The sequence below is a fragment of the Rhinolophus sinicus genome, linkage group LG03 (assembly GCF_036562045.2).
Source record: "Rhinolophus sinicus isolate RSC01 linkage group LG03, ASM3656204v1, whole genome shotgun sequence".
Classification (NCBI taxonomy): domain Eukaryota; kingdom Metazoa; phylum Chordata; class Mammalia; order Chiroptera; family Rhinolophidae; genus Rhinolophus; species Rhinolophus sinicus.
The window spans coordinates 149536150-149559906 of record NC_133753.1 but is presented as its reverse complement, the minus strand read 5'-3'; the positions used below and the strand labels follow the sequence as shown (position 1 = coordinate 149559906).

The 23757-nt window shown below is 36.6% G+C and overlaps 1 protein-coding gene across 1 annotated transcript in view; it reads left to right on the top strand.

Annotated features, from left to right (window-relative positions):
- Nucleotides 1-23757, top strand: part of SCAMP1 (secretory carrier membrane protein 1) — a 79397-nt gene that overhangs the window by 4666 nt on the left and 50974 nt on the right. Inside the window, exon 2 of the mRNA XM_019728169.2 lies at nt 15690-15767. Coding sequence (XP_019583728.1) covers nt 15690-15767 — 78 coding nt within the window. The remainder of the gene's footprint in view (nt 1-15689; nt 15768-23757) is intronic.

Genomic DNA, 23757 nt, shown 5'->3' with positions numbered 1-23757 from the left:
GGAAAGACATGAGGACAACCAAATTGTCTTAATCACGAAACACTGGAGTAACAATTGTCTGACCTGGGCTTCTAAGGGTCATTTTCTAGAATTCCTATCCCTTATTAGAGCTGCTCTTGAACTGCAAGAGATGTTGTAATGTCTTGAAGCGTTCCAGTCTCTGAAACCCGGCATCCTTCTTTCTGTGTGTATGTTTAAAAGACCCTCCCTTCCCAGCATTTGAGGTGACGCGAGTCTGTTTCTTTGAACCAGAATTACCAAAAGCTAAATGAGAGGTAACATTTTCTTACCAAAGCCATGCTAGAATTAAACCTGTTTTTGGTAGAGGAATGCAAATCTGAACACTATGAGACATTTTTAAATGGGGGGAAATTTCCCCACTTTCAGTAGGAGTGGAAATAAAAGGCTATGTGGCGGTTGGTTGGATTGGACTTTGTACCAAGTCTTTACTTTCATTCTGTTTCATTTGTTCCTACTGAGGCAGCCTGTACTGTCCTATAGCTTCTGACCTCGCAGGGTAGGCTGCTGTGGAGCCCCTGGTCCCCTTCCTTGTGCAAGAACTGCCGCAAGAAGTCCTTGTAGACCTGTACACAGAGAGCGATCTAATAATCTCCTCTTTGTGATTTGGCCTTGGGTGCTTTTAAAAATTAGTAATGCTAGTTCATCAGTTGATGGACATTTGGATTGTTTCTATCTTTTGACTATTGTGATTAATTCTGCTGTATATAGGTGTGTACAAGTTTTTGTTTGAACACTTGTTTTAAGTTCTCTTGGTTATATACCTAGAAGTGGAATTGCTGGGTCATATGGTAACTATGTTGAATCATTTGAGGAACTGCCATACTGTTTTCTAAAGTGGCTGCACCATTGTATATGTATTCTTGCCAGTCGTGTATGAGGGTTTCACTTTTTCTGCATCCTTGTTAACACTTGTTATTATCCGTTTTTGATTTTAACCAAAAAATCAAAAGTATCTCATTGTGAAGTATCTCATTGTGGTTTTGTATTCCCTTGACGGCTATATGATATTGAACATATTTTTATGTGCGGATTGGCCATTTGTATATCCTCTTTGGAGAAATGTCTATTTAGATCCTTTGCCAATTTTTAAATTGAGTCATTTGCCTTTTTTGTTATTGAGTTATAAGGGATTTTTATATATTTTGGGTACAAGTCCTTTATCCAGGTATATGATTTACAAATATTCTATTTGTAGATTGTCTTTTTACTTTCTTGATAACATCTTTTGAAGCACGAAGTTTTAAGTTTGATTAAGTCCAAATTACATTTTGGGGCTTGTATTTTGATATTGTATCTAAGAATCCTTTGTCAAATCAGAGGTAATGAAGATTTAATCCTATGTTTTCTTCTAAGTGTTTTATAGTTTTAGTTCTCACATTTAGGTTTATGATTAATTTTGAGTTAATTTTTGTTTACGGTGTGAGTATGGTTGAACTTCATTCTTTTGTATGTGGACATCAAATTGTTCCAACACCATTTGTTCAAAAGACTCTTCTTTCCCCATTGAATGATCTTGACACCCTTGTCAAAAATCTCTGTACATTCCTTATCCATTTCTTGCAAAAGAAATGGAGACTTTATCTAAAAAGCCGCTTATAGAGAATGGCTCCCAAATCCTTGATGATTGTCCCTAGAGTAGGTGTGTGTATATACACACACTGGGGGTGCCAAAAAATGTATACACATGACATATTCATCTTTTGTTATATTATATTATATTATATTATATTATAAGACTGGCTCTTATAGTAAAATAAGACCGGGTCTTATGTTAATTTTTGCTCCAAAAGACACATTAGAGCTGATGGTCCGGCTAGGTCTGATTTTTGGGTAAACAGGGTAGTAGATAAAAGGGTGGCTCTGGAACTAGTCTCCCTAGGTTTGCTTCTCCACTTCCTAGCTAGGTGACCTTAGGCAAATTACTTAATTTTTCTGCCTTCAGTGTTTAGTTTTGTCTTTTTTTTTTTTTTTTTAATTTTTATAGCTTCAAGAGTTTTTCTTTTGAATTAAGACAAAGATGGGAAGCTCTTAAAATAAAAGATAAAGGAAATAAATAATGGTGCAAGATTCTTGGTTGCAACATATTTCATCCCTCACCTATATAAGGCGGACTACTTTTTATTAACTGTTAAACTCTTTGGTATTAACAGAAATAGTAACAAAAACAAGCATACAAATTACTGGTTGTCTTACAAAGCTTAGGGCTTTCAGAAGTTATTACATATCACAACTTGAACTGAGGGTAATAATGAGAGCTCATTTTATTTTTATGGCAAATCGTCTTGTGATGTAAGTTTTGTTTAAATATTGGAAAGTTGTATACTTCGTTGTTTAATGTTGGTGATTTTTGAAAAGGATACTACGTAGTTTATTATATTGAGTCTAATAGTTTTTAAAGTTGTGATTACTTTTCAGAGTCATGGGAAGCTAGCTGGAGAAGAATCCCTTGTCTCACAGTTGGAACTCTGAGCATTTCCCACATGGCTGTGTTGTAGAGAATGCTTCGATTTGGTGGTCCTATTATTTTAAGTATTGGGGAGCTTAACCACCAAGTTACAAAGAGTACCTTATGCAGCCAGAATTCGTTTCATAAGAAAATGTTCTATACATTTATTCTCAAGTGGAAAAGCTACACTTAAAAGTTCAGTATCTATAATATGACTAAAATGGGAAGACTTTTTAAAATTTGTTCACAGGTCTTTGCTTGCCACATTTAGTGGTACTTGTTCTGGTATTTCAGTATTTAATAAAGGAGGACAGAAAACCTGTTCATCTTGGTGGAGAATGACTGTGATGAAACAAACTTGGTTTGTGTGCAAAAATCTCTTGATAATTTACTTAAAATAAGAGAAATCTACGTGGGAGGACCCTGTTCTCCCATCCCTAGGATATCAATTCAGTGGCTCATTCATTAGTGGCTCATTCATTAGTGATTGAACTCATGGGTCAGGTGAACAGACATACTATGATCAAATGCTTTCCTGTTCTACATGATTAACCTTTTTCACATCTGTAGACTTAAGTGCATTAATATTGAGGCACTTCTACTAGCTACCCAGTTTCTCAAATTTCACAAGAAATTTTGGTAATTTAGTGTAATTGGATGCTAAAATAAAGTATCCAATTTGCAGGTATTCCAACTCAGGTGTCATCGTAGGCCCTGATTGCTAACCCCCCCTACCCTGTCTTTCCTTACTTCTTTCCTATGAACATTTCTTGTTATTTAATGAGGGCAGTGAGTGATTTGGTATTTAGATTTTAAAGACTTATGGATTTATCGCTGATTGGCAACATTTTTTCCAGGAAATATTACATCTGATTATCTTTTCTTTAAACAATTTTGAGATGTAATTCAGATACCATGCAGTTTACCCATTTAAAGGGTATGAGTTAGTGGTTTGTAGTTTGTATATTTATAGTCGTGCAATCATCACTACTATCCATTTTAGAATGTTTTCATCACCCCAAAAAGAAACCCCATACCCAGTCATTTCCCATTTCCTCCTAACTCCTCTAGCCCTAGGCAGTCACTAACATCCTTTCTGGACATTTCATGTAAGTGGAATCGTACAATATGTGATCTTTTATGATTGGCAGCTTTCACATAACATAATTATTCAAAGTTTATTGGTATTGTAACATGTATCAGGATTTCATTTCTTTTTATTGCCAAATAATATTCCATTGCATGGAAATACTACATTTTATTTCACCATTCATCTGTTAATATAAATTTGGGTTGTTAGTACTTTTTGACTGTTAGGCATAATGCTGCTATGACTATTTGTATACAAGTTTTTGTGTGAACATACGCCTTCATTCTCTTGGATATATACCTAGGAGTAGAATTGCTAGGTCATACGGTAACTGCCAAACTGTTCCAAAACGGCTGTACCGTTTTACACTCCCTCCAGCAGAGCATGAGGATTCTAATTTTTTTCACATTCTTGCCAACACTTGTCTGACTTTTTGGTTATAACCATTCTAGGAGGTGTGGAGTGATACTTCATTGTAGTTTTGATTTGCATTTCCCTGATGACTAATGATGTTGAACGTCTTTTCATGTGCTTATTGGTTATTTGTATATTTTCTTTAGAGAAATGTCTGTTCAGATCCTTTGCCCATTTTTAAATGGTGTTATTTGTCTTTTTTATTATTGAGTTAGAGTTTTTAGTATATTTTAGGTATAAGTCACTTATCAGTTATATATTTGCAAAAATTTCCTCTAATTCTGGGGTTGTCTCTTTGATCTTTATGGCATACTTTATGGCAGGAAAGTTTTTAATTTTGGTAAAATCCAGTTATTTTTTCCTTGTGCTTTTGCTGTCATATCTAGGAAGCTATTGCCTAACTCAAGGCCATGAATATTTACTCTTGTGTTATCTTCTAAGAGTTTTAGTTCATACATTTAGAGCTTTGATTCATTTTGAGTTAATTTTTATATGTGGTCAAAGGTACTGGTTGTGTAAAGTTCTTTATTTTTAAAATCTTCAAGGGTGTATTATAGCTATAAGACATTTTGGTACTATCTGAATGTTCAGTTCTTTACCCTATTGAATGCTTTAGACGTCATTTGTTTGGCTTTTTGCTGCTGCCCTGTCTTCAGAGATGTTATCTCTTTTTTAGTGGCTTTCGTGTAGTTCCTGTAGCTCAGATACGATGCCACACAGAGTATAGTGTACAATTTGGAATAGTAGGACCCCTTTACTTTAGTGGCATCTCATAGCATTTGCCAGTGGACCATCTAATTCTTTTGCCAATGGACGGATTTCTGTTGTTTTGGTTAGATGATTAATGTGACTGAGTGGGTCCAATGGCATAATTTGAAAAATAAACAGAGCATATTCTCAGTCTTTATCAACCAGTATACTTAAAGTGGAGCGTTTGCCAGTTTAATAAGGTCTTTATAGTTACTTAAAATTTTTTAAATTGCTGTGACTGTATTAGAGCGTAAAGAGCTTCAAACTCAGTTCTCTTGAAGAGATTGCCATTGAAGATGGAACAAGAGTACATTATTTATTTAGCCAAACATATGGAGCTCTGAAAGGGAATTAGACACCGTGATAGTCACTAGGGATACAAAGATAAAGACGAGAAGTCCCTGATGTCAAAGAATCCACACTTTACTTCGGAGATATAATGCACTGTATGTAAATGCTTTGCTGCTAAGAAACAAGAATAGCACATTTTTCAGATTGCAGGAGCAAAACTTCCTGAGAAGGTGATGCATGAGCTATCTTAAAGGAAAAAGAGGAATTGGTCAGTATTACAGCCTCATTTTCCCCTGAATGCACAGTTTGAGGCAGAAGGCTCATGTGCTATAGTTTACCTCCCTCATTTTATAGATGGGGAAACTCAGACTCAGAGGTTAATATGTCCAAGTTTACTCGGTAACTGTAGAACTTTGGACTAAAACCATTCCAGGTAATGGCTTTAATAAGGATAATGTGGGATGATTTCTCACAGCAATTGCTAAAAGTGCTGCCGATAATATAAAATAAAGGAACAAAGAAAGGATCAGACATCTTAATTTCATTTTGACTGTGGATAAATAACTAGAATTTGTTGCTGTCTATATTATTTAAGTCCGTTACATAGATCATTAATTATCTGGAGGGAGTGCCCCCCAAATTATATTACAGGTAGAAATTATGTTTTGTTTCAAAAGAATTCTTTAGAATGTAGGGTGTAATAGATAATGAAATAATTATTTTGACACTTAACGCTAGTTTAAATTAACATGGACAAATAGTGCAACTTAAGGTGTGGTTTGTTGGCTTTTAAGTTTTACTTGTGAGGGAAATCTGCTTGGGTGTGATTGCTTCACTTTTTTCTGATTTACTAAGGACTGATTTGGGTCCATCAGAATTAGTTGGTGAGTCTCTTTTAGGTTTAAGTAAGGCTTTCATGATTCTTGCAATGAAAATGAATATTAATTTTTCAAAATCATGATTTCGTGAATAATTCCTAGTAATTATTAAGCACTTATAATGATTACAAAGGTTTTGTTAGAATACATGTTGTTTCAGAGTCACTGAGATTTTTATTGGCTTCTCAAAGTTCTTTTTTTTTTAAATGATTGGGGGGCATTTAGAAAATGTACTTCTCCACCTAAATGAAATTCTCAGTATTTATTAGCTTCTCTATGATTATAGTAGCTCTGAGAAGTATAGCGTATGACAAAATTTTAACTCTCTGAAGTGAGGGTCTCTCATAGCCACTAGCTTGGGACTTCTCTTGTGTAGTCGCTTTGCCTAGTCTAGTGTATAATATTGATTGGATTAAGCAGAGCTATTGAGTATTTTAAGTTATGTGGAGCAATGCGATGTTTCATTCAGTCTTTATTTGAAGAAATACTGTTCTAAATATAGATTTGTGTTCTTATTACATTTTCTTAGAACAACTTTGTCTTTGGAGTCAGATTTGAATTTGTATCTTGACCAAGTCACTTATTAACACTATAACTTGGGCAAGTTACTTCAATTTCTCTGAGCTGGTATTATCAACAGTGAAAGAAAGGATATAGAATCTAAGTCACAGGGCTGTTCTGAGGATCACATATTGAGATAATTAAAGAGTCTAGTATTATGCTAAACTAGGTGAATTCTTTCTCTCCTTCAGTCTGTCTTTGCTTTAGCCTTCAATTTCCTGTAGATATCCTTGATAGAATTGTAAATATGCATTTTCTTCTACATCTTTTAATGTTCAAATTATTATCTTTAGGTATCATGTGAAAATGTGTGAGGAAAGTGTAAAAGTGTGGTGAAAGTCTGCTGCTATGTTATGTGAAAACATTGGATTGGGAAGCTTCTGATCAGATCTCTTACCATCTTTTGTAATTTTGAAAATCTTAGTGGAAATTTACCTTTGTCTGAGTTTGTTGTTTTCCTTTTTGCTAATACAACTGAATTTGCTCAAGTGGATGAAAATGAAATAATAATATAAGCCGGTTTTGAAAAAAATTGTAATGCCTACATCAGTATTGTCCAGTAAAAATATACTTTATGCTACATATGTATTTTAAAATTTTCTAGTAGCCATATGGAAAAAAAATAGGTGAAATTAATTTCAGTAATATGTTTTATTTAACTTCCCAAATCAAAATATCTTACCAACACATAATCAACATAAATATTATTGATGTATTTTACATTGTTTTCTGCTAAATCTTTCAAATTGGAAACATTGTGTGTTTTACGCATATGCTTTCAGCATATTTCAATTTGGACTAAATTTCAAGAGCGACCATATTATATAGGACAAGTCTAGACGAATAAAGTGTATTATTCCAACAGTAGGTGGGTTTTGCACTGTAAGCTGTGTGTAATAAAAGAATGTGAATACTTCTGCTGTCAAGTTTGTCCTCCTTCCTTAGCAGTCACTTATGTAGATGGTGAGAGGTTACCCATCTTTGCAATTCCTATCCTATAAATGATTTCACCAGTTACTCTCCTATAAATGATTTCACCAGTTACTCATTGTCTATTCCCAAATTTTTGGAAATTTTCAAAGGCCTAAAATATGCTCTTTGATTATTGAGAGCATAAACCAAACTTAATATACATTTGTTCTCCTCACATTAATCAAATCTGCAGGTGTGACATGAGCTGTTTCGTATTTTGCGAAGCTCATTCTGGTTCATCGTGTAGATTGGGGAAAAGGGTCAAAAGATGGGAAGGAGACCAGTAAAAAGGCAGTTTACATGTGAGAAATACTAGCAGCTTAATCAGGGGTGGAGGAGGGGAGGGAAAGATGGAGAAGTGGACAGAAAGAAGAGTGAGAGAAGGGGCTGAAAGTAGCTCGAGGGTGATCTATGGTTGAAGAAATGTTTTTGTTTTTCCTTGCTTGTGTGTGTTTTAAAGATGACTGAGACTTGAAATGTAGGTGTGAGGCATCCTGTTGAGAGGATGAACTTGAACATAGAGAGGACTGACTGACAGGGTAATCCTCAGGAAACGTGGGAAGAGATGCAATTTAGATATGGAGAAAATTTTTTTCCCCAGCTACGTTTTATCAAGTTGGCTTACGCTTTTGAACTGTAGGGACTATCAAACACTGAGAAAAATAAAGGATAAATTAAAGACTAGAGTTATATTTGTATTGTCCTCCTTTTTTAAATTGGAAGGGGAAGTGAAAGGAGAAGGTGAAACTAGAGTTAAATTAAGCAGCGATTTAATAGCACTTTTGGATCAGTAAGTGTGCTGGGGATCAGTATATATACTAGGGCGCAGTAACATGTCCATACTTACTAAAATCTTTCTCTCACAGCAGATTTTATTTAAATATAGTTAATGGCAATAAACTGTTTTTACAGAGTTTTAATGAATACAAAATGACAAAGAATAGTGGTTTTACCTTTTCTGGTTTAAGGCTCAGGTTACGTCAGGTGATGGAGGTTTATTGTAAGGATTCTTGTGGGAGGGAAGGAAACCCAACACGGTGAATCTCTGATTGCAATGAAACAGTCTCTGGGAGCTAACAAGTTGTTTCCTCAGTTCATACCCTTCTGCCTTTCATCTCCCTCCCACCAAGCAGTGGAAGGCATTTTCCTCTGAAATCAATACGTATAAAACATAAAAATTGATTCAAGTGAAAGTTAGGGGGTTGATCTCTGTCACCTTCTTTTCTGTCTTGTACCTGCTCATATGCTTCCTCCTTCTCCTCCTCTAGGCTCTTCTGAGGATCTGCAGCACACTGGGAAAACTCCTGTTTTACCAAGTCATTTCTTCCTAACTAGGATAGCAGTAACCCTGTAGGCCCTGTTTTTGCTTTGGTGATTCATCAGCAACTCTAGTAATTGAATTTCCTTCTCCCTTTTCTGGCCACTGTCTTACGACTTAGCATCTGTTTGTCTTTCTACTGTGCCTAGTGTCAAGTTCTTCTGCTACCAGTCTTTGTCTCATAGTCAAGCAGTTGAAGAAATGGGGTCTAATTGGATTGATTACTCATTATCCAATTAGTCACTTCTATTGGTGTCTGTCAGGCTTTATTATGTCCATTTCTAAAAATGTCTGCCTTTGGCACAGATGCCAGTTCCTCATTCTTACACATATAGCAGAGGTAATAGGGTCGCATGACATATAAAGGTTGGACTAAGAACTGCTTCTGGTTGCTTTCCTCATTAGGTGGCTCTGAGTGTTTTTGGCCTATTCATCGCATAAGATGTGCTGTACTTTCTTAATAGCTCAATCATTAACAGCTATTTTGTTTCAACCTTAGCTTGTTTTTCTAAATAATTTTTATTTTTATTTTTCAATGACAGTTGACACATTATGTTAGTTTCAGATGCACAACATAGTGATTAGACATTTATATTGTGATCACCCTGATAAGTCTAGTACCCATCTGACACCATACATAGTTATTACAATATTACTGACTATATTCCTTATGCTATAATTTACATCCCCCTGAATATTTTGTAATTACCAATTTGTACTTTTTAATCCCTTGCTCTTTTTCGCCCACTCCCCCAACCTTCCTCCCAGCTGACAACCATTAAAATATTCTCTGTATCTATGAGTTTGTTTCTGTTTCGTTTATCTTGTTTAGATTCCACATATAGATGAACTCATATGGCATTTGTCTTTCTCTGTCTGACTTACTCCATTCAGCATAGTATTCTCTATGTTCCTCAATGTTGTTGCAGATGGCAAGATTTCATTCTTTTTTATGCCTGAGTAATATTTCATCACATGTATGTACCACGTCTTCTTTCTTTTTCTTTCTTTCTTTCTTTCTTTCTTTCTTTCTTTCTTTCTTTCTTTCTTTCTTTCTTTCTTTCTTTTTATTTCTTTTTATTTATTTTATTGGGGAAGGGGAACAGGACTTTATTGGGGAACAGTGTGTACTTCCAGGATTTTTTTCCAAGTCAAGTTGTTGTCCTTTCAGTCTTAGTTGTGGAGGGCACAGCTCAGCTCCAGGTCCAGTTGCCTTTGCTAGTTGCAGGGGTCGCAGCCCACCATCCCTTGCGGGACTCGAGGAGTTGAACCGGCAACTTTGTGGTTGAGAGCCCACTGGCCCTTGTGGGAATCAAACCAGCAGCCTTTGGAGTTTGGAGCATGGAGCTCGAACCGCCTGAGCCACTGGGCTGGCCCCCACCTCTTCTTTATGCGTTCATCCAATGATGGACACCCAGGTTGCCTCCATATTTGGCTACTGTAAATAATGCTGCAGTGAACTTATGGATACAAATATCCCTTCAAATTAGTGTTTTGGGTTTCTTCAGATAAGTACCAGAAGTGGGATTACTGGGTCCTTCTTTGTCTCTTGTTATAGCCTGTATTTTAAAGTCTATTTTATCTGGTATAAGTGTTGCTACACCAGCTTTTTTTTTTCCATTTTCATGAAATATCTTTTCATCCCTTTACTTTTAGTCTGTGTGTGTCTTTTGATCTGAAGTGAGTCTCTTGTTGCCCATGGAGGAAGCTGGGTGGTGCTCTGACCTGGTCTGAAGGTGGATGCCAGGCATACTGGAGCCTCCTGGAGGGGCCCTGCTTCAGACCAAGTTCAGCCACAGCCTGTGCCCTGCTGGGGGCCATCTGGCATGAACCACAAAGAAATTTGCAGGTGGCAGCCACTGGCACTGGACTTGGTGCTGCCTAAATAGGGCAAGCCATGAACCGAGGCCAGCTGCTGCTAGTGCTGAGGTTGGGGCTGCTTAGCAAGAGGTGCAGGCATGCCAAGACCAGATGCTGCTTGTTTGGGGTTTGTGAACCTTTGAGAGATTTTAGGACAGGTTGCAGCAGAAGCCAGGATAGTCTGTTTGTATGGAAAATCCACTGGAAGTGGCTTGGGTGGGTTCACAAGTTGGGAGGGGCAAGGTCTCAGGGAATCACCAGGGCAGGGTGACCTGTGTAAGCCAGCTTGATGGAGACTCAGATATGGCAGCTGCCTGCATCTATATGCCTGGAAATGGGAAGGGCTCAACAAAGAAATAATGGATTCTGCCAGCACTTCTCTCTGGGAGAAGAAAGATGCACCTTTCCCCCTCACCCTGAAACCTGACAAATCAGTTCCTTCGTGTATGTCCCTGGCACCTTTTGAGTTGATACCTTAGCACTAGAGCTCAGAGTGAGTGAGTACACCACCAAGTAAGTCCATGCGCAGGCCCTTGAAGAGAAATGTCTGGGACTCCAGCAGCCCTCCAGGTGACTCAGCCATAATCTTCACTGGTTTTCACAGCCAGAACTTATGGGGTCTTTGCTTCCCAGCACTACAACCCTGGGCTGGGGAGCCTGTTGTGGGGCTGGGACCCCTGGCTCCTTCAGGGGAACCTCTGCAGCCGAGATACACTGCCTGATTTTTAATGGTCACATGTAGGTGTCGGGCCAGCCTGTTCAGTGTCTCCACCCCTCCCACCAGTCGCGAGGTGGCTTCTTCTTTATGTCCTTAGTTGTAGAACTTCTGTTCAGCTAGACTTGAGGCGTTTCTCAAAGATGGTTGTTCTATAGCTCAGCTATAATTTTGATGTGGTGGTGAGAGGAGCCAAGGATAGCGTTTTCCTACTCCGCCATCTTGATGAGACATTTTCCATCCTTAGCTTGTTATTGGTGGTAATGATGATAACAGCCTCAGCTATCAATTTACTGAATATATTCCATGTGTAGGAACTGTATTAAGCATTTTATATGTAGTGGCTAATGAGCTATATGATACATTTTACTGATGAAGTAACTGAGTCACAGTAAAATAATATGAAGTGCCTCGTTCAGTTTACAGCTTTTCATTAGTGGAACTGGGATTTGAATACAGGCAGTCAGCTTTCCAAACAATAAAGATGTACAATCTATAGCATAACATTTGAGAGCTGCAGCTGATGATGGTGATCGTCTATCATATTGCCCCTAGTTTGCACAGGAGAAAATTAAGAGTGTAGGTGATTTGCCTAAGGTCACAGAGGCTAGTCATTTTCAGGAACCCAGAATTCCTAAGTCCTAGACTAGTACTCTTTTTACTATAGAACAAATACCTAAGACATTCAGGGTTTTGAGTGTTAATCTTGAAACTCCATCCTATTAAGTGTTAGCAGATGTAATAAGTGATTAAGAATATTGGTTGTATAAAGTTATCCATGTAGACTTTTATGTTATTAGATTACTCTTTAACTCGAGGTTGGTGTATGTGTGTGTGTACACACATACATACAGAGATGAATAAGCGGGAGACTGAGGTTGATTAGCCACAAGAATTGTTTATTTAATTTCATCATGTCTAGCTGAAGGTGACAGTACTTTCTGGCATGTTGGAATCTTCCTGTGAAGTTATATGTGGTAGTGATTGAGTAATGTTCAATTTAATGCATGGTGGAGGTAATCAGTTGAAATACAATGAAAGGTGCACTATCCTAGAGGGTTTGGTAAAGAAACTTGGATTAAAGACATAAAAAAGCTAATTATGTTAGATGTAAAATTTTTACTTATTTTGTTTTTTTGAAAAGACATTTATTTTTGTAATGCATCTTGGTTTTTAATGAAATATGACTATGAAGTTAAGTGGCTTACTAAAGGATTTGCAGAATAACCTTTGATTAACTAAATGACATGAAGATAGAACTTTAATGTTTATGCATAGTCTGATCAAAATAGGATAAATTCTAAAGAATGTCTTCACTTGCTTGTTGAACATTAATAAAATACAGAAGCCTAGTATATTCCTTAGTCAATAAAATAAGACTATTTTGACTATAAGAATGTTTTCCTTGTTAGAAATGCAGATTCTCAGGTACCATCCCAGACATCAAGGTACATTCACAGTAGAGCTCAACAATTGGGGTTCAGGTCATCCCAATGTGTGCTCAGTTTGAGAATTTAATTTTGATTGTGTTGAAGAGGAAACACAATATTTTCCTGTCAAAGTTTTGGAATCATTAATAAACAATCAGCTCAACCAATGTCTTTTGATAAACTTGTGATTGTGGTAAACTCTATTTTTAGTATATCTGATGGAAAGAGTATATAGGCATTGGAAAGTCACGGCTTCATATTTTGTCTCAGACATATACTAATTGACCTTGAACTTTCTTGACCTTTTTCATGCCATAGTTTTTTTTCTCTGAAAAATGAAACAATATCATCTGCCAGGGAGGATTGGAAATAATATAAGTGCTGGATAATTAATAGGAATTAAAGATGATTCATTATTAAATATTTAGCTTTGTTGTTTTCTTCTAGTTTAGAGACTACAGCTTCCTCAACACTATTTATATTTATTTAAACTAATTTGAAAATTTAACTATGTGATAATTCAGAGATCGGTTCTTTATTGTCCTAAATCATTCTTGGCATATCCTGTACATACTCTACTGCTTTGTCACCTAATACATTAGGAGAAATTCCAGACGATCTAGAAGTGAACTCATTTGATGTGAGATGATGATTTTGTCAAACTGCCAGTTAACTTTCAGACTCTATTGCATTTTTCTAGAATCGAGAAGGAAACAAGTATATTTTAGTTATTGTAGTCAAAAGTGAAAAATTGGAAGAATGATTCCTTACAGCTTTGTCAATAGAGTATATCAGACTTTTCTATTTTTGCTAATTTGATAGTTAAGAAATTATTACATTAGTTTATTTTTAGCTAGTGGTTCTCCTTTTATGCGTGAGATTAAACATGTTTTCACTTACACTTTTGAGCTATCATGTTTATGCTCGTTTTTAAGGAAGTGTTTCTTGGTTATTACTGCTGCTACTGTCTTGAAGAATTACTCTGGATTTTTTCCTCCCTATGGGTGGTATTAATCACTCAAGAAACAGCATTACCAGGCATGCTTGACTAAATTAAAAGGATCTTTTACCTATTTCTTGTATTCAAAGAAGTCACAATCTAATTTGTGAAAAAAGACTTGCATGAAGATTATCATGGTGCAGGGAAATAAATGCTAATGGATATAGATACCAAGCTCTGTGGGAGGCCTGAGCCTGGCATGATGGAGCGGGTAGCAGGACGATATCAGGGAGACCACTGGTTAGCATATGACGTAGTCCTTGGATTGAGTCTTTAGGAAGGAAGGAGATTGCTAAACTGACCCTGCCTGACCCTGCCTGGAAGAGTATTCCTGCTGGAGACAGCAGTGCCAAATACGGAGTCTGAGGACTCACCGGTCACCCAGTTTTGTGAGTGGTAGTGGGGTAGGCATTGAGGCTGCAGCTGGCATCTGGACTTGCTAAGTCTCCACTTCTAAAGTAAGTTAACCACAGCAGTGCCAACTCGAAAAATTTGATTAAAACATTCATGTTGCTGTTTTCTTAATTCTCCCCCTGAGGCACATAGCCCTTCCTGTTCCTCACATTTTTAGTAAACTTGGGAGGGGGACCCTGGGAAGTAGAGTGATTTCATTCCTTCCTTCCCATTTTATTGTTGAGCAAACCTAAAGCCTTTATTTTTTGTCTTGTGCTGTACTTTTAATTTATCCTTACTACTTGCTTTTTGCCGAGTTCGAGGTTCCTTATACAGTCACTGTTTCATATGGTTAAGGCAGAAGGATCTGGCAAGGGGAGGGTGGTTATGAAGAAGTTGATGAGGCTGGAAAGGTAGGCAGGTGCTAGGCTAGACGGGCCAGAGCCTTGCATCTCATTTTGAGGAATTTGTATTTTATCTTACAGTTAGCGGAGAGCGTCTAAAAAATCTGAAATGGATGAGAAACAGATGAGGGGTTGGAGGAGGGAAATGACAGGATTAGCTCTTCATTTTGGAAAGGTAACTGGTGACTGCGTTGAGGAAGACGGATTGGAGAAGGGACCGTATAGACAAGAGGGCAGTGGTCCCCAGACTAGTGGCAGCATCTTAGAAATACAGATTCTCAGGCATCCCTCCAGGCCTATTGAATGAGAAACACTGGGGGTGGGGTGCAGCAGTCTGTGTTTTGATTGTGTTGCATGCCAAGGTTTGAAACTAGGCCTGTCAAGGACAATGAGGCTACATTACAGTTTGCAAATGCTTTTCCCATTTTCCCAATGATTATATAGTTGATTTTGTTGAGATGTTCATTATGTTTGTGTTTTACAATCAAAGAAATAGAATGAGTATCTAGGGTTTTGTGATTTAGTTATTTATATGAAGGCCTAATATTAACAAATTTGAGAAGCTGGGATAGTGTGGTAATATACTTGGGAAAGGGGAGACAGTCCAGGATCGTGTGGGAAAATAGACTACAATCAGTGGACATACTGGAGTAGAATAAAACAAGTAAGAGTTACTTAATGTGGAATGCTCTAGTTGTTGCCTGTACATGACATTGATTTGTGGTGTACTTTAACCTGCAGTAAGGAAAACTGAAGATATAAAAAAGGGGAACATGAACTCTTTGTGGAGTCCAAAGGAAAAGATGGTGGGTTTCCCCAAGATTTGTTAAGATGCTCTTGTGCAATCAGTTCCACAGCTATTAAGGGGGGGGGGGGTCTACTTTCTCTACTTTCAGTCTTTATATAGCTGCTGATTTGCATCTAACCCAGTTTTTATTTTTGTTTTTCTTTAAAGGTACAAGGGCTGTGGATTTAAATTTCAATTTTGTTAGAATGGGACTGAGTAAATCTGATAATCTTCTTTATTTTTCCTCTACTGGCTTTGTTGGGTGACCAAAAGTACAGATAAAGCAAATACTTTGTAAATATTAAAATTGTATCTTAAAGGATAAGTAATCTTTTTTTCTCCTTCAAATTTTATTCCAGGACCCATCAGTCACACAAGTGACAAGAAATGTTCCACCAGGACTTGATGAATATAATCCATTCTCGGATTCTAGAACAGTAAGACTTACTTGGACTACTTTTAATGTTAAAAAGGAAATTAAATAGGAATTGTGTATCAATTATGGTTTCTTTTTTAGTTGATTGGTTAAACTTATGTAAAACAAGCTACTAATATTTTATTTAGAATTTAGCAAGTTTTTATTTTTCTAAACAGGAAGGAATATGAGTAGTAATTGAAAATTACCTTGAAAGTTCTAGTGAAATACTGCAAATTTTCTTTTATATTCTACAAGTTAAATTGCTAATAATTCCTCTAATATGTAAATCTTACTGCAGTACTTTAAATAGGAGAGGGAAATGTTGTTAGGTATGCATGTTGGCTTTAGGGTAATGTGGGGTGATGTTTTCTTACAATGAGAGGAGACCTATGTATGGAACTGTACCGTGAATATTTGAATGATTGTCATCTGAATTAGGTTATTCTGAATAGTATCAGCCTTCTGCTCTATTAGAACCTCTGCAACCTGACCTGTCCTAGGAACATCTTCTTTTCCTTCAAAATTTAGTCTTGATTTATAAAATATAGGAGTATGAGGAAAAAAATTTTAAAGGACAGGGTTTCTCTACCCTGAATGTGTATTAGAAGCACCAGCAGAGCTTTATTACACTATCCGTTAGGATCCTAATCTCTATAGCTAGGGTACTTTTTTGTTTTGTTTTGTTTTTGTTTTAGCCCTTTTGATGATTTTATTATGAATCAGTTTTGAGAACTATTGAGGTAGCTTCTGTTGAGGATTCTCCCTCAAAATTTCTCTGGCAAATAATTTTGGGTCCTGTGTTTGAGTCTTTAGCTTAAATATCATACTCATGAGGTCCCTAATTTTAAACATAGCTAGTTCTTGAAATGTCATCCTCTTAAAGATATTAAAGTTCTTCAGTTATATGCTTGGATGTACATATCAGTATAATGATCCTTACTTGATCGCCTTTTCCTAGTGTATGTTTTCCATGGCCTAGAAAATAGTTCAAAAAGATGTAGTTTTCGCTTGGAAATTTCTTCAAGATGTATTATATTAGCTTTTTATTTTTCAGAAGAGCTTTGTACAAAGTAAAAACATTAAAATAAGAATGAACTTTTAAATTTCACTTTGTTATTTTCAAGCCCTTATTTAACACCCTTTGCTATGTGTAGCAACTGCAACCCAGGCTGGGAATCATTGAAGTGTTTATTGAGCCAGTAAATTTCAGATTGAACCATGTGAAATGGCCAATAAGTAGAACAGTTTTGACATGTTAAAATGGCAATTTCATCTGGGGGGCAAAGATAGCAACAAGACTTTTTAAAGTTTACTGGTAAAAAACAAAGTTTTCATGTATTTTTTTTAGAAGATTTTACTAGGAAGAAATACGTTTAATTAACGTTTTGAGGGTAACAGCTTTAGCTTTTCCTTATCAGTAATAGTATTCTTGATCAAGTTGTCTACTTCTTGCCATGTGCTTTATCTACATTATCTTACTGAATTCTTAAACCAACATTCAAAATGGATATTTTTAAATTTCATTTTACTGATAAAGAGTATGAGACAGATCATCCAGCTTCTAAGTGGCAGAACTGGTTTACTACTCATCTGTTTTCTGTAAAACATTTGCCTTTTTCATTTGCTAGTGCTATCTTTACAGATAGATGCCTAAAGAATAGAGGATATAGTCCTGGTATATGAAAAATTTCTCACCTAGTTGAGATTTTTAAAAAGTTACATAAATAAGTTATATCCAGGAAAAATAAAATGTAAAAATGTAAATTATGGTCCTAAATGTTGAGACCTTACAGTCAAGGAAAAGTTTTCCGAAAGTAGTCTTAAGTAGGTAGCAAGGCAATAAATAATGACAAGTTACTTTACAATGAAACACCGATACAGTGTTAGAACCAGGAAAATGGTTATGAGAGTACTTAGCATTTTCTATGAAGTTTTTACATGATAAAAAGCACAGTTGAAATAATAAAAAAAGTTAAAAACTCTTGTTACACGTATGGTTTGAGAAATTTGCCCTTTTTTAAATGACTGTGACTGTTTTCCAAAAAAGATTAGATGTACTTGGATAATTGATTTAAGTGATATATTAGGACTTGGTCCAAATATTATTTTAGTTGATTGGTGGTATTCATATTTGTCTTAGAAAAATATTTGTGAAAATGAAGCTTTTGGATTGTTGCATAAGGGTGTGATGAATTACTTGAGGTCAAGTACAAGATCCTTCATCAGAATAAGTGTATATAACCTTGCTAAGATATAGAAAGTTCCTGTCTTGTTCTTTTTCTCTTTTTTAAATTAAGTTTCCTTTTATATTTAGTTTTGTTTGAATGGACACTTCAGGGTATTTAAGGAAGACAACAATTAAATATTTGAATAATCTTAATAATTTACATATTAATCACACTATATTATAAATTCAGAGACAGAAATTGTCACAAGCCACCTTATAGTATAGACTAAGTCTGTTGCAGTCTAATGGAAGGCTACTGAGCACTTGAAATATGCATCTGAATTGAGATGTGCTATTAAAATGAAGGGTGGTCTTGAGTTATGAAATAATTTTTTTTTTTTCAAATGTGTTTCAACATTTTTTTGTTTGAAAAAATGTGTTTCAACATTTTTTGTTTGAAAATTTTGTTTCAAAATGTGTTTTCCCACTGAAATTATGTCAAGCATGGTAGGTAGGTTCCCCGGCCTACCCTCTAAAATTTAATGCATAAATTACTAGAATTAGTTCATCTTTGAGAATTGTTATGTATTTATGGAGCATGTTTCCCTTTTTAAATTAGGTACAGTTGAAAATACCTAGTTTGATTTTCACTAGTTGCAGCTGTGGGTGATGGGATTCATGGCTTCGGACAGGATTTCTTCTGGTGGGTATTGAAGTATAGGGCTAGAGATATCTGTGTGTGTGTGTGTGTGTGTGTGAAGTGTGGCACTGCCAATATAAATCCTTAGTGATATTTCTCAGGGTCTTAACTTACTGTCATAATTTTTTCTTCAGGAATCGGCTGCCTGGTTCCTTTTCTGTTCTGCTAGTTGTTGCCATATAAGATTTCTGTCATATATACAGAAGAACTATTTCAGTCATATGTATAGTAAGGTCTGTACCTTCTGGCAGAAAGAAGAACCAAGTGACAATCCCAAGTACTGGTTTGTCCATGTGGTCATTTCTGACCATAAGGGACATAAATCAGTGATTTATGTAAGTAAGAACTGCTTCTAACTAAGATAATCAGGACATGGAGTAGACCGAGTCAGGAGACCTGGATTATAATCTAGGCCCTGCCACTAATTAGTTGGTAACTTTAGACAAACTATCTAATCTATTTGGGCATTTTTAAAAAATGGGTAGCAATAGAGGCAGAGAGGAAAATGTTGAGTGAAATAATTTCTACTATCAGTTTCTCTTTTGAAAATGGATAAAACTTTTAGCTCTAGGGATTGACTGGATATAGTATTTAGTAGTTTACCTATCTCTAATACTGTAAAAGCATTTTCTGTACTGTACCTGTCTTTATTTTTTCTTGCTGTGCATTTCTTTTTTTATCTTTTCCTTTCTCCTTTGTTTCTTACTGTCTTGTCTTTCTTGGAGCTCATTATCTGTCCTTTCTGGAATCAATCTTCTTAGTTTCTAGTCTCAATTAATGGTAACTATTGCCTCTGTCCTCTTAGTGTCATTGGCTAGAAATACCTGAGTCCTATTTGGCTCAAACAACTTCCTATTTTTACATCTAATCAGTTGCCACATCCTGTCACATATACTTGCAGGAGATATTACCTGTCCTTTTCATTCCTCCTAACCTGTTCTAATCCAGGTACTCTTTGAAATAATACACTGGCCTATTTATTTACCTTTTTTGCACTGTGACTAGAATTATTTTTCTAAAGTAGAGGTCAGATTAGGTCAGCTCTCCTTAGATATGTGGACATTGATTATGCATTGCCTACTTAGTAGTGTGATAATGTGGGACCCTCCATGATTTGACCTCAGACTTTTTACTTTAATTTTAATTTTTAAATAGACTTTATTTTTTAGAGCAGTTTTATGTTTACAGAAAAATTGACCAGAAAGTACGAGGTGTTATCAAAAACTACGGTGAATACTTAAAAAAATGTATTACAGTACAAGACACATTGCCATTAATCCCCCTCAAAATCCTCCCCCTCTCTTCGAATACACTTATCCCATCATTGTTGCCACTTTTTGAAGCAATTCTGGAAGTCTTTTCGTGAGTGTCTTTAGTTGCACTGTCATGGCTGCCTCAATGTCCTGAATTGATTCAAAATGTTTACCTCATTTTGACTTTGGGGAAGAGCCAGAAGTCCCATGGTGTCAGATCTGGTGAATAAGATAGAAGAGGACACACCATAATGTGTGTACCAGAAGCGATGTGTGACACAGTGCGTTGTCACGATGGAGGGTTAAACCATTTGCCCATTTCATGTTAATGCATTGTTCGTGAACCATGATTTACGACACACTTTAAAACACACCTTCTCTCAACCATAGCTCACACCCAACTGACTGCACCGAACAAGTTGAAACTAGTTACACACTGTTACTAAGGTTTGACGTGCTGCTTCCCATATTGAGGATCCCCGCCTTTCCGTTGGATGGCACTTAGCAGCAGCATTTACTGTATTTTTTTATCACACCTCATACTTTCCTCTAGATTATCTTTTTAGTCTTATCCTCTAATGTGCTATTTGCTCTACTTGAAGTCATCTACTGACTCAACACCCAAACCTGTTGAGACCGTCTCCCCTAGGCCTTTTATCAGTCATTGAATGGAGTCAAGAGAGACTGTGTGCTCATAGTACCGGGCTTCCCTAGGTTATCCTCACCTCCTTCAGTAGGTCAAGATGAACCTCTCATACTAGATGTATTAATTTTCTATTGCTGTGTAACAAATTACTACAAACTTAGCATTTTGAAAAAAACACATTATTTCACTATTTCTATGGATCAGGTGTCTGGGCACAGCTTAACTGGGTCATTTGCTTAGGGTTTGTTTCACAAGGCTGTGAGCAAGGTGTTATCTGGGCTGCATTCTCATCCAGAGGCTTGACTGGGGCAGAATCTGCTTCTAAGCGCATTAAGGTTGTTGACAGAATTAATATTCTTGTGATTGTATGACTTTGGGCCCTGGCTTTTTGCTGGCTTTAAGCCGTAGACGCCCCTCAGGCCATAGATGCCATCCACAGTTCCTAGAGGCCGCATAGTTCCTTACCTTTCTCTAACATGCTCACTTGTTTCCCTTCTCTAACATGGTCACTTATTTCATCAAGTCTGCAGAATGTCTCTCACTCTAGTCTGCTAAAATGAAGGCTTATGTAATGTAACATAATCAAGGGAATGATATCCCCTCACTTACACCATATTTTGTTGATTAGAAACATGTCACACGCCTGCATGCACTCGAGAGGGTATTCTGTGAGCACCAGGAGGGGAGAACCATTGAAGTTCACCTTGGGGTCTGCACACCACACTGGAATAGGATGGCTCATTAGGATTAAGAATGTGTTACTCTGTATGTCTTCACACCCATTTAAAAGGGCCAAAGTGGAGCCCTCAGAACACCTGTCTCTTCCTACCCTCACACCTGGCTGGTCTAAGTTTATCAGGACTGATCTCGTTATGCCCTTGATTTCTGTTTATGTCAGTATCTATAAGAAGCCTCAGAAACCAGGGTACTTCTAATCTCCTGGATTAATCCTCATGATGCTCTGCACATTCCTTATTCTGTGCCTTTCTCTTTTCTTAAAGGTGGGGTAGATAGCTTACTTGTTTTTTACTGCTGCTTCCAGACACCCTTCCGCCTTCTTGTCTAAAAGAATCCCCACTTTGAATCTCGTATCATCAGATTATATTTGGGTATCACCACTCCTTGTGGCTGTGATCTCTGAATTCTTACCACTCATTTCTCTTTTTAAAAATTTCTTAATTTCAGTTCTTGGTTCACTGTTACTCTTTCTAACACTGCTCCTATTTTGAATTCTTGGTAGTGGTCTTCCCAACTGCATGCTTCTTAGTGATTTCTTCCATTGATTTTTGCCTTCCGTTTTATCTCAAGTCAGTTACTCCCATTGTCATAGCCTAGACTTATTACATAATAGTCACTTACTTAATTCTTCCCTAATCTTAATTTCATGTATCTTTTTAGTCATTCCTCTAGTTTCTCAATTTCAACACATCTTTAAACTCCACCAGGACCTCTAGTTTGTTGATCCTACTCTGCCACTGCCCTTTATCCACCTCTTGTCTCCTCCTCTCAGTTTAAATTCCACATTCAGTCATTGTAATCACTCTCTTGCATACACCCTCGATTCCCTTGGCTTCCCTCTCCCTCTAATTTTCACATAATCCCTTGGCTAAAACCCAAGAGGTGGTTAAATACAACTGTTCTCTGCCTAGACCGTAGGAGCTAAATGTAGCTGGAGAAACCATGCTGAAGGGTTTCATTTTCAGCTCGTGAGCAGCTCTGAATTGTACTGAATATTCTAATTATTTAATTATCCATTTTCTTTTTCCTCTCTCCTCATCTTTAAAACCTCTTCCCCTATCCTCGTTCTCAGCTGATGACCTTTCTTATTTCACTGAGAAAATTAAAGCAGTCAGTAGGGAACATCTACACACTCCCACCACGACACCCACCTGTCCGTCTGCATTTATATCCATATACTCTGCTTTCTTGCCTGTTCGTTGTATGAACTCCCTGCACTTGTATCTAAAGGCATTCCCTCTAGTTTTTCACTAGATTCTGTGCCTTCTCACCTTAAGAACTTTACTAAATTGCCCCCTCGTACATCATTAGTTTTTTTTTTCCCTACAGGATCAGTCGTATCATAATAACATGTTTTCTCCCATCTTAGGAGGAAAAAAAAATCACAAAAATTTATTTATGTATTTTAACAGCTTTATTGAGATATAATTAGTATACCATACACTCATTTAAGTGTACAATTCAGTGTTTTTAGTGTAGTCATAGAGTTGCACAGCCATTACCAAATTCTAATTTTAGAATATTTTTGTTCCTCCCACTTCTGAAAGACTCTGCACCCTTTAGCAGTCACTTCACATTCCATTTCCCCTTCCCCTCTAATCCTAGGTAACCATTTACTTTCTGTTGCAAGATTTGCCTATTTTGGACATTTATAATAAGATCACCATATGATATGTGCTTTTTTGTATCTGCTTTCTTTCACTCAACAGTGTTTTCAAGGGTCAACTATTTGTGGCATGTATCAGTACTTCATTTGTTTTTATTGATTTTTATGTCATTTTATTTATCCATTCATCAGATGATAGGTATTTAGGTTGTTTCCATTTTTTGGCTGCTGTGATCATTTGTGTATTGTTTTTTGTATGTGGATGTATGTTCATTTCTCTGGGGTACATATCTAGGAGTGGAATTGCAGGGTCATATGGTAACTGTGTTTAATATTTTGAGGCACTACCAGACTGTTTTCAAAAGCGACTGCACCGTTTTACATTCCTGTTAGTGCACGAGCTTTCCAGCTTCTCCACATCCTTGGCAGCGCTTGTTACAGCTCATAGCCATCCTAGTGGTGTGTCGTGATAGCTCCTGTGCGTTTGATTTGCATTGTCCTAATGGCTAACAATGTAGAACATTTAAAAATGTGCTTATTGGCCATTGGTGTGTCATCTTTGGAGAAATGTCCAGATCCTTTGACCATGTTTAAATTGGGTTGTCTTTTTAATATTGAATTGTTAAGAGTTTGTTGTATATACTTGATTCAGAATATATAATCTCTTACCAAGTATATGATTTGGAAATATTTTCTCCTATTCTGTGGGATGTCTTTTCACTTTCTTGGTATTGTTCTGATGTACGTAAGTTGTAAATTTTGACGTAAAATTTGTCTGTTTTTTCTTTGGTATCTTTGTTTTTGGTGTCATGTCTAAGAAACCATTGCCCAATTTAAGGCCATAAAGACTTCTGTTTTCTTCTAAGAGTTGTATAGTTTTAGTGCTTACACTTAGGGTT